Source organism: Macrobrachium nipponense, chromosome 41 (assembly GCF_015104395.2).
Source record: "Macrobrachium nipponense isolate FS-2020 chromosome 41, ASM1510439v2, whole genome shotgun sequence".
NCBI classification, from domain to species: Eukaryota; Metazoa; Arthropoda; class Malacostraca; order Decapoda; family Palaemonidae; genus Macrobrachium; species Macrobrachium nipponense.
The window spans coordinates 47,187,676-47,202,103 of NC_061102.1; the positions used below are offsets into that span (position 1 = coordinate 47,187,676).

At 39.3% G+C, this 14,428-nt stretch overlaps 1 protein-coding gene across 12 annotated transcripts in view; it reads right to left on the reverse strand.

Annotated features, from left to right (window-relative positions):
- LOC135212740 (SH3 and cysteine-rich domain-containing protein-like) overlaps positions 1–14,428 on the reverse strand; it is a 635,516-nt gene that overhangs the window by 26,080 nt on the left and 595,008 nt on the right. For all 12 annotated transcript variants that reach the window (XM_064246459.1, XM_064246455.1, XM_064246457.1 and 9 more), the window contains one exon: positions 6,858–6,994. In XM_064246459.1, coding sequence (XP_064102529.1) covers positions 6,858–6,994 — 137 coding nt within the window. The remainder of the gene's footprint in view (positions 1–6,857; positions 6,995–14,428) is intronic.

Below are 14,428 nucleotides of genomic sequence, written 5' to 3' on the forward strand. Positions count from 1 at the left end.
AGGAAGAACTGTAGGGGTCTGAGGTGCAACCTTCCTAGAGAAACGAATTGCTCCAGCGAGGAGAGTGTCCCCAACAGACTCATCCACTCCCTCGCTGTGCATACATCTTTCTCTAGAAAGATTGCTTACCTTCTCCAAACCTCGGGTTATCCTCTCTGGGACGGATACGCCCGAAAACCTGAGAAGCCATCAGAATCCCCAGATAGATACGCTCTTGACTGGGGATTAGCTGTGACTTCTCGAAATTCACTAGCAAACCCAGAGAAGCTGCTAGATCCAACGTCACTCGTAAGTCCTCCAGACATTTCTCCTTGGATTTGGCCCTGATAAGCCAATCGTCCAAGTAGTAGAGGGAAATCCTCACTCCCTCGAGATTGAAGCCACAGGGCAACGTTCTTCATCAGTCCTGTGAATACTTGGGGGGGCCGTGGAAAGGCCGAAGCATAGGGCCCTGAACTGAAAAACGTTCCCTCCCCACATGAATCTGAGAAATTTGCGAGAAGAAGGATGGATCGGTACATGGAAGTAAGCGTCCTGAAGGTCCAGCGACACCATCCAGTCCCCGGGACGAAGAGCTGCTAAGACTGATGACGTCGTCTCCATAGCGAACTTCTTCTTCTTCACAAACACATTCACGGCGCTCACGTCCAGAACCGGTCTCCATCCTCCTGAGTTCTTGGGAACTAGGAACAGACGGTTGTAGAACCCCGCTGAAAGAGGGTCCTGAACCATCTCTATTGCCTCTTTCTCTAACATCAGCTCTACCGCTAGAGCGAGGGCTTGATTCATTAGTGGGTCTTTGTATTTGGCCACCAGTGCCCTTGGAGTGGTGGTCAAGGGTGGTCTCGAGATAAAGGGAATGAAGTATCCCCTCTTGATGATCGTGAGGGACCAGTTGTCCGCCCCCTTTCGTGCCCAGACATCTGCAACGTTCAGAAGTCTGGCACCCACAGTTGTCTGGAGGACACACGAACTACTTCTTGGCCCTAATAGACCGGGAGAAGGTCCTTCCTCTTCTAGGTGGTCTCGAACCTCTGGAGGAAGAAGAGCGAGACGAAGGTCCTCCTCGAAAGGGTTCTTGCCTACTTTGAGCCTCTTTCTTCGTCTTCTGTTGAAACGAAGGTTTCGGAATTCTAGCCGAGCGAGCTAGCATATCCTGCGTCGCTTTTGCTGATAACGAGCTGGAGATATCATTAACAGTCTTCTTGGGGAAGAGTTGCGGGGAAAGCTGTGAATACAGCAAGGAAGCTCTCTGTGCGTGAGAAACCGCCTTGGTAAGAAAAGAGCAGAAAACGGCCCTCTTCTTTACCACTCCTGCACCAAAAAGTGAAGCAATTTCCCCGGAACCGTCTCTCACTGCCTTGTCCATGCAAGACAGAACTGCGTGGAGGTCTTCAGGCGAAAGAGTGTCTTGCTCTTGAGTCCTCTTAGCCAACACTCCAAGGGTCCAGTCAAGAAAGTTAAAAACTTCTAAGACTCGGAACATTCCCTTCAGAAGGTGATCCAACTCGCTCATACCCCACGTCGTCTTCGCAGAATTCAGCGCCGAGCGACGTGCGGAATCAACCAACGAAGAGAAGTCCGAGTCTGCAGAAGAGGGAAGAGTTAGACCAAGGGCTCTCCTGACTCGTACCAGAAACCACCCCATCTTACCCGTCAGCTTGGACGGGGGAAAAGAAAAAACTGTCTTGCCTTTCTCTTCTTTTGAAAGCAACCAGTCGTCAAAATTCTTCAGAGCCTTCTTCATAGACACTGTAGGCTTCATCTTAACGACTGAAGACTTCTTAGCCGTATTGGTCGTTGAAAATAAGGACGGAGGAGACGGAGGAGCAACGGCTGAAAGAGACTCCCCAAAATCTTGCAAGAGGAGGTCTGTAAGTCTCTTATACGAAGAAACCGAAGCATCCTTGGGCAAATCTTCCTCCGAATCACCAACAAATTCTTCCGAAGAATGACGTCTAGAAGCTCTACTGCCCGGAGGAGAGCTAATCCTTGGAGAGCGCCTGTTCAGAGAGCGCCTACTAGGCGAGCGCCTACTGGGAGAAAAACCACTGGGAGAGCGCTTACACGGGGAGCGCCTACCAGGAGAGCGCCTACTATGAGAGCGCCTCCCAGGAGAGCGCCTACTAGGAGAGCGCCTAGTTGGAGAGCGCCTACTATGAGAGCGCCTCCCAGGAGAGAGCCTACTTGGGGAGCGCCTGCTAGGAGAGCGCCTACTTGGGGAGCGCCTACTAGGAGAGCGCCTACAAGTGGAGGCCCGTCTGTCAGAAACAGATTCTAACTCCACAGAAGAGCGTCTGGATAAGGGAGAGCGCCTATCAGGCTCTCTGCGCCTGCTAGGCTCTTGGCGCCTGCCATCCTCAATACGCCTGCCAGGCTCTTGATGCCTATTGAGCTCAAAACCCCTGCCAGGCTCTTGACGCCTGCCACGGGGAGAGAAAACATCCACAGATGAATCCCTGTCAGAAGCGCGGCGCTTACAAGGCTCTGAGCGCCTATCCAATCGGGAGTGATCTAACGGAGGAGAAAGCTTCCGTTGCCGCCTACCAGGCTCTTGGCGCCTACTAGGCTCTTGACGCCTACTAGGCTCCGAGCGTCCGTCAAAAGGAGAGTGGCCACCAGGCGAAGAACTCTTCCTTCGCTCCTGACGAAAACGAGGCTCTTGACTTCTGTCAAGCTCTTGACGCCTAACTGAAGAGGAGCGGAAATCCTGAGGAGAGAGCCTGTCTGGCTCCTTACGCCTTACATGCTCACAACTCTTGCTGGGAAGAGAGGAGAGCCTACTCGGAGAAAGATCCCGAGCTCCAGCCTGCACTTCTGACCTCCTACTAACAGGCTCAAAAGCTTCTCTAGCCAAAGGAGATTTAGCCGAAGGAACGTTCTTAGACTTCTTCACCGGAAGTGAGGCGTCCTTCCGACGATGAGAAGTCCTGGCAATAGACTCCGCTAAAGCCGCAATCTGCGCCTGCAGACCCGCCAGGATACGCGCAGGAGATCTCTTAAACTCCTCTACAGGGGACGAAGTCCGAGAGCGAACAGGAGAAGCGTAACCGGACGAAATCTTGGTTCTCTTGCGTTCCACTTCTGGCTCTTCCGCGAAGGATTCGGGGCTGGAAGGAAGGGCGCAAGGATCCTTCCAGGGCCTCTTGAGAGGGCGAGACGACTCCGAGGCGCTCCATCTACGCTGAGGAGAAGGCGACGAAGATGACGAGAAGCACTGGCGCAATAACTCCTTCTTGGTTCGATCCAAGGCAGCCTGGGAACGAGCAACAGGAACTGCCAAGGGGACGCCTGACCGGTGGGGGTTCTCCCTAACCTTCCTGCGGCTTTCGACTTTCCTCCTCCACTGGGTCTGGGAGTCTGGAAGAGGTCTAGGCCTGGAAGCGTTAGTGAGCCGGTCAGACGCACCCTCCACTGCACTGATCACTTGCACTATCATCACACTTACCTTGTCGAGAGCGAGCGAGGCTCTCCTTACTCCTGATCGAGGCTCTCCCAGAAGCAACTTCCGAAAACGAATCTTCGGGTTCAAAGCTGGGCGCAGGGGCTGAAACTGGAGAAGGAACTACTTCTACTACAGGATTCTCAGCGTCAACTTCACTCACCCTCGATCTACTAGAACTCTTTGAAGAAGCCTTGCGCACCCTATCCTTCTCTAACTTTCTCACATAAGAAGAAAGAGCCTTCCAACCCTCCTCATCCAAATTCTCACACTCTTTGCAAGGGTTAATAAAAGAGCATTCATTCCCTCTACAAGACGCACATACCGAGTGAGATCTAATGCAAGCTTTAGGAGCCTAACTTTACATTCCTTCTCTGAACAAACCCTAAATAAACTAGGTTTCTTAACTTCAGAATCATCCATGATTATAGATATTGTAAGAGAAATCCAAAAGAAAAATCCAAAAAACAGTCCAAAAAGCGTATGCCAAGCCAACAAACAAAGGGTACTTCACCAAAATCCAAATCGTCGGCAACGAGAACGAATTTTAACTATCGTAAGGACTAAACAACAGGTGTTGTCCAGCCGGCGACAGAAAATAATCTGACAAGAAAGGGGGACTGGTTCTTACACCCGCCTCCCAGCGGCGGGTAAGGTAGATCACCTGACCTACCTGTAGCGTGTGCCGCGAGTTTTGAATTTTCTGTCGTGACGTCAGAGACCTAAGCTAAGTATATATCTGGCAGGGAAGTTCATGTACAAAACATCTATTTAACATCAAGAAACCTGAAAAAAACATTTATTTCACCACAAACCATTTACTTGTAAAACACCTTAATTTGGCAGTGAATGAAATCCTCAACACATTAGTCTTTTGTTTAACAAACAGAAGGAAACTGGAACGCAGAGGGTGCCTCTATGGATATTCACGTGGATACTGAATCCTCAGCAACTACTAATTATACTTTACTTATTGTCTTAGGTGAACTATTTACAGCCCATGGAAGTCCCCATACCTAGGTGGCTGTTTTTCTTAGGAATGCCTTTATCTGATAATATTATGGAATCCTCCCAGTGTTAAACCATTATTTTCCTCTCCTTGTTTGATTTGCATGATATGAAGTTCCAGTGAAATCCCTCAAGTAGAGATCACCTTTGCTGGATAAAGGGTTTTCGCTCCCTGCTTGAGCAGTAAATTAACAGAGCTATTTCATGGACATTTTTCAAATTTATTTGGAAGTGCCTACCTACTTTTATTCACTAGCGCCAATTTTCCTGTTTTTAAGCACTACGTATTTGGTATTTTGTATTCATACTGGTATTTGCTGCTCATAGTCACTCTTACACATGATTTTATATATCAAAACACCACAGGAATGAACTCAAACACAGTGTTTGCTTTATTGTTAACTAAGCCATCTTCAGGGGACTGATACAAAGTGATAGACATTCATAATAGTATATACAAACTATTGGAAATCAAGTAGTATTTGCACCTGAAAAGCATTTGTAGGTGGGGTCCTACCCTCATTACTGAAAGATCAAATTTTACACATCCCCAAAAGCTCCACTTCCCTTATCTCTGTCTTTTAAGTACCTTTCTTAGAATTAAACTCCCTGCACATTTCTCTTGAGATTACTGGATTAAGTTTATACATGCCATGACTATAATCCACATACTTGCAGAAACTTTCTTTCATCAAATGAAACTCGATGATACTTCTTTCTCACATTATTAGAATAAACGGTCTTTTATTGTTCCTGCCCACTTAACAGTATGATTGTTTTCACTAACATGTACAAAAACTCCACTGTTCACTTGTGCATTTCTTACACATCTGTAGCTCCTCCTCATTTTCAAGCAGTAATCACCAGATCATCGGCGTACAACAATTCCCACAGTGTCACCGTCAAAACATAACCAAAGCACAACGCCATCTATTGAGGAAAGTGAACACTAAACTATTTGCTAAAGGGAAAAACATTTTCTAGCATTGATAAAGATTTAAGCTCGTACTTCTTACCTCTAGTATCATCTGATCTCATGGGTGACATATCGAATACTTATGTAAATACACAGTTGTATAAAAGAAATTATCAAACTGTATCACTTATAAATCTTTCAAGCACACTAAGAATCTGGAATTCATGCATGCCAAATGTCTCATTGTTTTGATTACGAGGTTTGACTTGGTAAAGACTTCTCAAGTGGAATATTTAAAAAAAAAACATATAAATTTTCAAGTTAATATAAAAAAACATATTTGACTTCACACATTTCCTTCTCTTTACTAAGAGAGGTTTGTGGTGGTAGATTTCTGTTTCCTATTAGTAGTAGTTGTGACTTGGACCATCAATGGATGGTCTCATGTTTGTCAGTTTTTCATAAGTTGCATTTCAACAAAATCTTTCTCATTCACAATTGATCCTTGATTCCCTTTATTTGCCAAGAGAAACCAGATTTGCTGAACAGCAGCACCGGCATGCAGTAATTGTGCTTCGCTGTTGAACTTCTCAGTTCCAGAGGTCCTTTGTTCCTCACACTGTAGGACTGTGGAACGCTTAGGCTCCGTGAAGTTGGAACTTCAGAAGTTCAAGTGAAAATGCATTGTTGTTGCATTTTAATACATTTTTTATCCATATAATAATTATTCTTTTTAATAAGTGGTACCTCTTCTTTATGTATTTCCTTTTACTTCCTCGTGCTTCTCCAATAATGATCACCATATTCTTTGGAAGCTTGAATTTCAAGTCAATGGCCCCTGTGGACTTGTTCCTTATGAATAGGTTTCGTCTTCTGAATAATAATAGTAATATTAATACAGTAGTATATCATTAAATGGGTTACCTATAAACCAACTTAATGTCTTAACTCACACAGGACTGGCTTCATGAAAATGTCATTGTTTAATCTAATTCTTTACAATCTACAATAAACCCGTTGAAATATTTGAATAAACGAAAAATAGTCAAGACTTTTAAAATAAAATGTTAAATGGATAGTCATCAATAACATCATTTATTTTACTGCTGCTTGAAAGCAGGGCGGGCAGCTACATAAAATGTACATTACTCTTGATGTAGAAATGAATTCTATACTTAAATAAAGTAAGTTATTGAGTGGCCCTGGAATATCCAAGGGTCACACAAGAAAGACTAACTTGAAGAGAATACAAAATGATCTTAATATTGTTTAATCTCTTACTACCAGATTTGCTATTCGATTAATTAAGTCTGTCAACCATTTCTGATGATTAGATCATGAAGCTAAATAATATCACAAAGAACAACTACATTCTAATTAGTATATATTTTAATTTGAGTAGTAAAGCCCTGTTTTATAAGAATACTGTCCGTGAGCATTATCATCGTATTCTACTTCTGTTTATGAAAAATTCTTACAGAACTCACTTACTTTACTAACAGGAGAAGGACAAGGTGAGGTGCTTGCAGAACTTAGAGATTTCTCATTTTCATCAGGAAGTTCTACAGAACTCATCCTCATGTTACGAGTGGTTAAAAGGCGTCGGTTATGCACAGGACTCGATGGTGCTGTTGAAAACAATGAGAGTGTGAATGATTTCTTATTACTGCAACGGGTCCATTACCCAGCGACATGACATGTTTGCTCTACATCAAATCATGCCAGGATAATGTTACCTTTTTCGCTCGTTCTTCCTTTAGATAACTTCTCTATTGTCAGCTGAAGTTAAAGCTAAAAATCTAGAAAAGACCACCTTTTACCGAATGAAAGCACTGTAGAGAACAGCAAATTGTGCAACTACTGAATGATCCAAAAATTACTGTACAACTGCTTTTAGAAAATAAGAAAATATTAAGTGCATACTTTATTACAATATGTACAACAAAGCTTTAAAGATGAAGGTGAATATCTAATGGTGTGCTTAACAGGGATTTAGTGCATCCTGCATTCTAAGAAAACCCATTTGTAGTAAACTTTACTAATGATAATAGAAATAAGATCCATTCTATAAGTAAATGTTCCAAACATTAAAAGTAAAAAATACCATCTGAGGTACAATATTCTGAATTTAAAATCCTGTACAGCAAAAAATATATGTAATACTACTAATAATACATGTAGATCCATATAATTAGCAAACAGTACAAGCGCAACAACCATTTTAAAACCATTTTTACATGACAGCATAACATCATGCAAAAGACACATCTACAAAGAAACATGAATGGAGACAATGGTTGTGCAGCAAGCAACCAAAATTGCACTCCAAGAGAGCATGCTCAGACACAGGCAGTCCAGTTAAGTACAATTATTATACAAGCGATTTCCTTCACTGATGGTTTAAAGAGTCTAGATCCTATCAAGGCTACTAAAACTTTATAGCACCACAATGAAATATCATTCAAATAGATCTCTTAAATTCAAGCTGAAAGTTCAAAAATTAAAAAATAAACACAATATGCCACTCTGTTGAACAAATAAATATTAAGAAAAAGCACAATAACACCAAATTGAAACTTTTTTTTCATTTCTAAGAACCTAATACAATAAAAAATTATCCATGCTGGAACTAAGCAACACGGTAAAGTAAAATGAAATCATATCACCATATGTCAAAATGTTCATCACAATTTCAAAGAATAATTTTCTGAGTGTTCATGAAATAGAAAAAATATCAGGTAGAGCTGGTGATCTTTGAAATTTCCTAAGAAAATGCTAATCAATACACGTCACAATAAGCAATTAACCTTGTCTTTTACAGTCTTGTTGCCATTTTTCACTAAAATAAAACATTTCCTGAAATATGAGTGCTTCGAATGCAAAGTCCTTTTCAATCTATTACAATCAGAGCCTAAACATTTTCAGAAATATCAAAACAATGCGTGTCTCATTTGAAAGAAATTATCATGGGGATTTATAATCAGTTTCAAAAGCTTTACTGAAGGCGCTACTGAGACCCCCATGGGGATAGTGCTGTCAGTGCACCTCACGTGGTGCACTGTAGGCATTATTTAACGGTCTTTGCAGCGTCCCTTCCACCTCTTGCTGCACCCTCTTTCATTCCTTTTGATGTACCCGCATTCGGATATTCTTTCTTCCATCCGAATTTCCATCTCTCCAATTGTTTCATAATACGTTTAACTGCGAGGTTTTTCTCCTGTTATGCCTTTCAAACCTCCTTTCTTTCAATTTCCCTTCCGGCTCTGAATGGCCTCATAGGTCCCAGTGCTCGGTCTTTGACCTAAATTCTATATTCCATTCGATTCTACTCACTACCTTGGAAATGGCTGGTAGTCATAGAAATGGGTGGCCATGTTCATGAACTTGTTGGCTTGAAAGCTCAAGAGCTTTCCGCCCAGGAGCTGACTGAACCGAAGTTAGATAGATAGATAGATAGATAGAAGAAGAGGAAGAAGAAGAAGAAGAAGGACAAGAAGAAGAAGAAGAAACTAATGCAAAAGCATGCTTGGTACTGAAGGCTCCAAAACAGTTCACAGCACAAACCTTCACAGAGGCATTTGTTACTATCCGTGTTTGCAAAAGCATACTGTTTTCATAGGAAATGGATGCCCATTATCTGAGTTTGGTAAAAGTTGTTCTAGCTTGTAACGAAAAAATTTACAATGAAATAGAGAAATACATTCTCCAGTCAAAAAGTTATATTTTCCCAAGGAATACCATCTTTTAAACCATCAAGAATTTAACATGTGCCAACAATGCTGTACTATCTACTAAAACCTCTCAAACAACATCAGAAGAGAGGAGAATCTCTATCACTTCATCATCTCTACCATCCAGCTATTAATCTAAGTTCAGTCTATATAAATTGAAACTTATTTTTGATCAGCAGCAGTGCCACCAAAATTGTGTGCTAACCCAGAAAGAGACACAGCAAGTCACGATAAGGAATACTGTACTATTAGTTAATGAATAAGCTTTACATTTTATTTTGTAGATAATAATTTTTGTATGTTATCGATGGTTCACAATTTGCTGCATGACAGCTGTGGATAGGATAATAAAAGGTTAGTTTAACCAGACATCTGAGCCTAAAAACGGTTCTTCTCAGGCTGGTTCCCAGGAAATAACCTGAGATGAAAAAAAAAAAACCTACACTTTACTTTGGAACAGGATAATTTTGTTAAGTGAGATTCCCTGACACTGTTGGATCTCGAAAATAAATGTGCCTCTGCTGAATCCAATTTGGGCATTCAAGAACTAAGTGCTGGACAGTCTTGGGAACTTGGCATCTATTACGTTTCATTGGGTCAGAATGTGGGGTTGTCATTAGATAACCATGAGAAAATCTAATATGACCGCAGTAACTGTTTCTATCGGGTACTGAAGTGCAGCACTCATGCTTGCTTCAGTTTATGCTATAGATTATTTTAAGCAATCTTTCATTGTAGAATAAACTTTATTTCAACATTTAATCATAAAATAAGCTCCATTTTAAATAAATTTGACCACAGTAAATGGTCCGAAAAACTTCCGGTGGAGTAGCTCAGACACAAGTGACCAATAATTCTCTAATTTTCAATAACTTATATACGATATCAAACACTTTATTAAAAAGATTGGGTTTGCATTAGACAATATCACTCAACTTCAGGAAATATAGAAGCGTTCTGAGTATGTTTAAGATTTCACAGGATTTCATATTGTTTGAAGCATACACCCACATTACACGGGAATTATACTTGCTTTCATCTCATGATGAAACATAAATCTACAGTATAATCTTATGAAATAATGAGTCTCCGATCAAGTATCTGAATATAGTGTGCTTTGCTCATAGAGAAATGGCTGATATACTGTAGTGCCAAAATGAATATCAAATCTTATTTATACGTATGTACGTATATATGGGCTTATTCCAAAGTACCTGTAGGGTCTCAGATAATTACTAACATATATATCTGGAAACGTACTGTGTAGATTAACAGTTCTGTCATTAAAACCAAATATGCAGACAATATTAAATTCACTTTCAACAGTGAAGGATTTTATGACAGAAAGCAATAATTAAGTGTATGTATGTCAATAAAAGCTGTTAATATCACTGGAAATTCTCATTAAAAAAACCTTTGTTCTAGTATACCTAAATTTCCTAAAAGTTTCAAGATATTCTTTCTGTGATTTAATATTTGGCAAAATATTAAAAAGGAGTCATCTAAAATAGTAATTCCTGCACAGACTCTGTTTCGTGACTCAGTTATACATGTACTATAAATAAATGAAAGACTGACAAGCTGACTGAAGTAATAGGCAAGTTCGGATACACAAAATCATGTTAAGTTACAACACTTCTAGAACAAAAGTGTGGAAAAATAGACAAAATGTGGGGAAATGTAATACTGTAATACACAGCATTCCAAAAACAAAATTACTTCACCAAACCCAATTAATTGCTGAATGTTAAATAACAACCAAATGGATTGCAATTTGGCTTCCTAACTCATGAAAAGTTCCCCGATTAAAATTTCTTCATGATTAAAACTGCCATTTTTAGGTAATATGACTGCTGGTTATGGGCAGACCTGTGTCATCACTGACATTCATATCCTATAAAGCTGGGCTACATAAAACCCATCAAATAAACCTCACACTGCTGTGGGTTATGAACAGATTCAACATCTATAGAAAAGCAGTCACACAATTTCAAAATACAATGATAAACAAAGAAACTGAATGTGAACAATCATCTGACCATATTATGCACCGGACAGCATAAAATCAATGTAAATGTCTAGAATTTTAACTTATAATTTTATTGGTGCAATCTCCTGTCCGGGACAGGAGAAGTCTGATTTTTGTTGATGATAGTTAGTACTACTTGAGACCTCCCTGCTTTTTAAAGGTCACCATTATACTATACACAACAAAGGAACACTTCTACAGTCCCTGCAGATAATGATATTGATCATGGATATGTTAGTTAGGAACTTCACCTCATCTAAAAAAATAACTACAGAACATAACTCCTAGAAAAGTACCACCCAGTAAATAATACCGACCCGCTAATAATGCCATGCTCTGTCTTGAAACTTTGTTACACTTAAAAACTTGGCTCATTAAGGTTCATCACTCTGAAATTCTACTTTCTACATTTTGAAACTGTCGCAAGTGTCAGGTTTTGCTTCACATATCATAAAATACTGGATTCAAATCCCAACTGTCATCAGTGTGTTTGTGTTCTTAGGCACATAAGTTGACATGGGAAGATACCTGATTTCTGTATGTTTGTATTTGTACAATCTGAGATAGCCGTGACGTATATGTCATAAAAGATGCAGCGTTTGGAAGATAGAGAGTTTTGCTTTCATTTCAAAAGAAGACAGTGAGAGTGAGGGGGAGAGAGAGAGAGAGGGGGGAGACTCTCAACTATGGTGAGCATATGCAGCAATTCAATCTCAGTAGTTAGTCACAGTTCCTTTGTCTATGGTCCTTCAACACCTAAATTGAAGACAAAATGAAATCATATTTGTCACTGGAATATTCATGACAATGAAAATTTTAACACATTCTTACCTTCATACTCAACCCTAACTGTTTGATATATACTGTTGCACATGAAAATGAATAGGTTATTCTTAAAGAATCTGAAAAATATTAGACGAATAATATTATCAATCCAAGCAGCAATTTATTGTTTCCTACTTGCATATATATTGCCATACTAAAAACCGAAATGTTCCTTGTCAGGGTTTTCGAGATATCCCCGACCTATACCATTTCTTACGCTTGGACACCCAAGGAGCATTCTTCACAATTTTGAACTCTGTCAATAAATTAATGATTTAAAACTTTCAGTAAACAGATTTCAGTGTGGTAAACAACTGCATGATTAATAACAGGCAACAATATTGTATTAACATAATGCAGTCCTGCTAAAGCTAAAGAAATGACAAAACAAACTAATTAAACTACCGGCTGTAAAAGACGAACAATATTCAGTATCAAATTGGAAGCAACATAAACTATACTACAGCAGATGTAGCTTACTACACTAAAACCATAAAAATCTGTTGGTCTGTTGAAGATCTCTATTAAGCCTTTGGGCAAAAAGAGCTTCCCGAGGAGCACTAGAGCAATAAGTCAAGTTGGCTCCAAATGGGTGCCACTTTTGGGAAAAAATTAGGTTTTCTAGAGAACGGCGTCAAGTAGCTGGTTATTGAAGGCAATGGTGGCGGCAATATTCTTTTCTGCGAGGCTTTTAGACACGGCATCATCACATAGGATCAAAAGAACACTTTTACAGTTTGCCAACTGCAGCACATACAGGACAGAAGTTTCTGGACAATATCAATCTAATTTCAAATATATAGTATAAGTAAAACATTCAATATACAATACTGCTCACTGTCTGCATACGAGCAAATAAATACAAATATATCTGAGTGCATGTTCATGTTGATAATATATGCGTGTCTTTATGCAAATATCTATGTTTATGCTGTGCATGTAAATAAATGTGACTTATGTAGTGCCTACATGTGTCTAGTAAAGAGTAATGAAGGGTTAAACCAGATCCAGTGATCATTTTCTTAACACATACTATTCTGCCAGTTTTCTTAGTGCTTTGAAGAGTTTTACAACCAACATCAGCATAAAGAGATTTTGTCCAGACATGATGGGAGGTGCTGTATACCAAGGGAAATCTAGATCTTGACATAGGGGTTGGTAGCTAAAATAGTTAATTTCCTGCAAAAGGTTATTACATAATCTTATTTGAACCACAAAGAAATCAAGAAATTATTTCTTGAATAACCTGAAAACATTAAAATAAAATTAATAAAAATTACCATGAGGGGAAAAGCTGACAATGTATGGGATCTGAATACTAGACCAGGTTTCAACAAGTTTATCCTTTAGGTCTTACCCATCCTCTTTGAGGTAAACAGATCTACAGAGAGGCTTTATGGAAAGTCATACCACAAAAATACCTTTGAGATCAGAATAATTCATTGGAGGTACAGTTTACTTCTGGTGACAATGCACTGGCATTAAAGCATTAACGTTTCACACAGTAAGTCTCACAATCAAGCTGAATGTTAAAATCTGATATATACTGAACCAGTAATTCAAAGAATTTGAAAATTAAGTTTATATCAATTAGCAGAAAAGGATGGCGTTTCAATCTAAATATTAACTAGGTTTAAACTAAAATAGAGCACATTATACCTGAAGAAAAATCTACAGCTCAAGCACTCCTAGATATTTTACCCAGGTGAATGTACGCACTAATGCAATAAGAGCAACTTCAGAAACATGAAATATATGTGGTTTCTATAGACATGAAAGGAAGTCACTACCAAAATGATTCAGTTGTCAAGTGTCAAAATTTGTATTTGAAGATACCTTCATTTAAGTATAATAGGCATATCTACCTAAATGTAAAAACTGAAAACTCATAAACACTGGATGTGGAACAACCCAACTTTCCATTTACATATATATACATAAATTTTACATATACGTAAAGAGTTTACACTGTACAGTAAATTATCAAAACTATACAGTGTATAACAAATAAAAATATTGTGTATTATTGTATGTGCATAGATATGAATGCGTGTCTCAGCAGATGTAAATACTTATTTTGTGTTGTTTTTGGTTCTGTATATTCATTCAAAGCATGTGTGTACAGGATATCTTGCGACTACTATACTCATGTTTTGTACTGTTTATAATGCAGCACATTTATCACTGTACATATGTGTACAGTATATCTTGTATAAAAAGAAATCTGATTTATGCATTAATGTAAGAATAGTATTCGTGTGCATGTCTATACTGTACTTGTTTTTATAAACATAAACTAAGATTATGCAAGATGCTTGACGATCACTGTATCAACTAGTTCTAATTTGTAAAACATGGTAATCACTGGGAACAAAGAATGAACACCATAATAATTTATCCTTCGTAATAATCAAAAGGGATTAGCTTCTAGAGTATATGCTAATAGAGAGTACGACAATAGTGGTAGCAATAGTAGT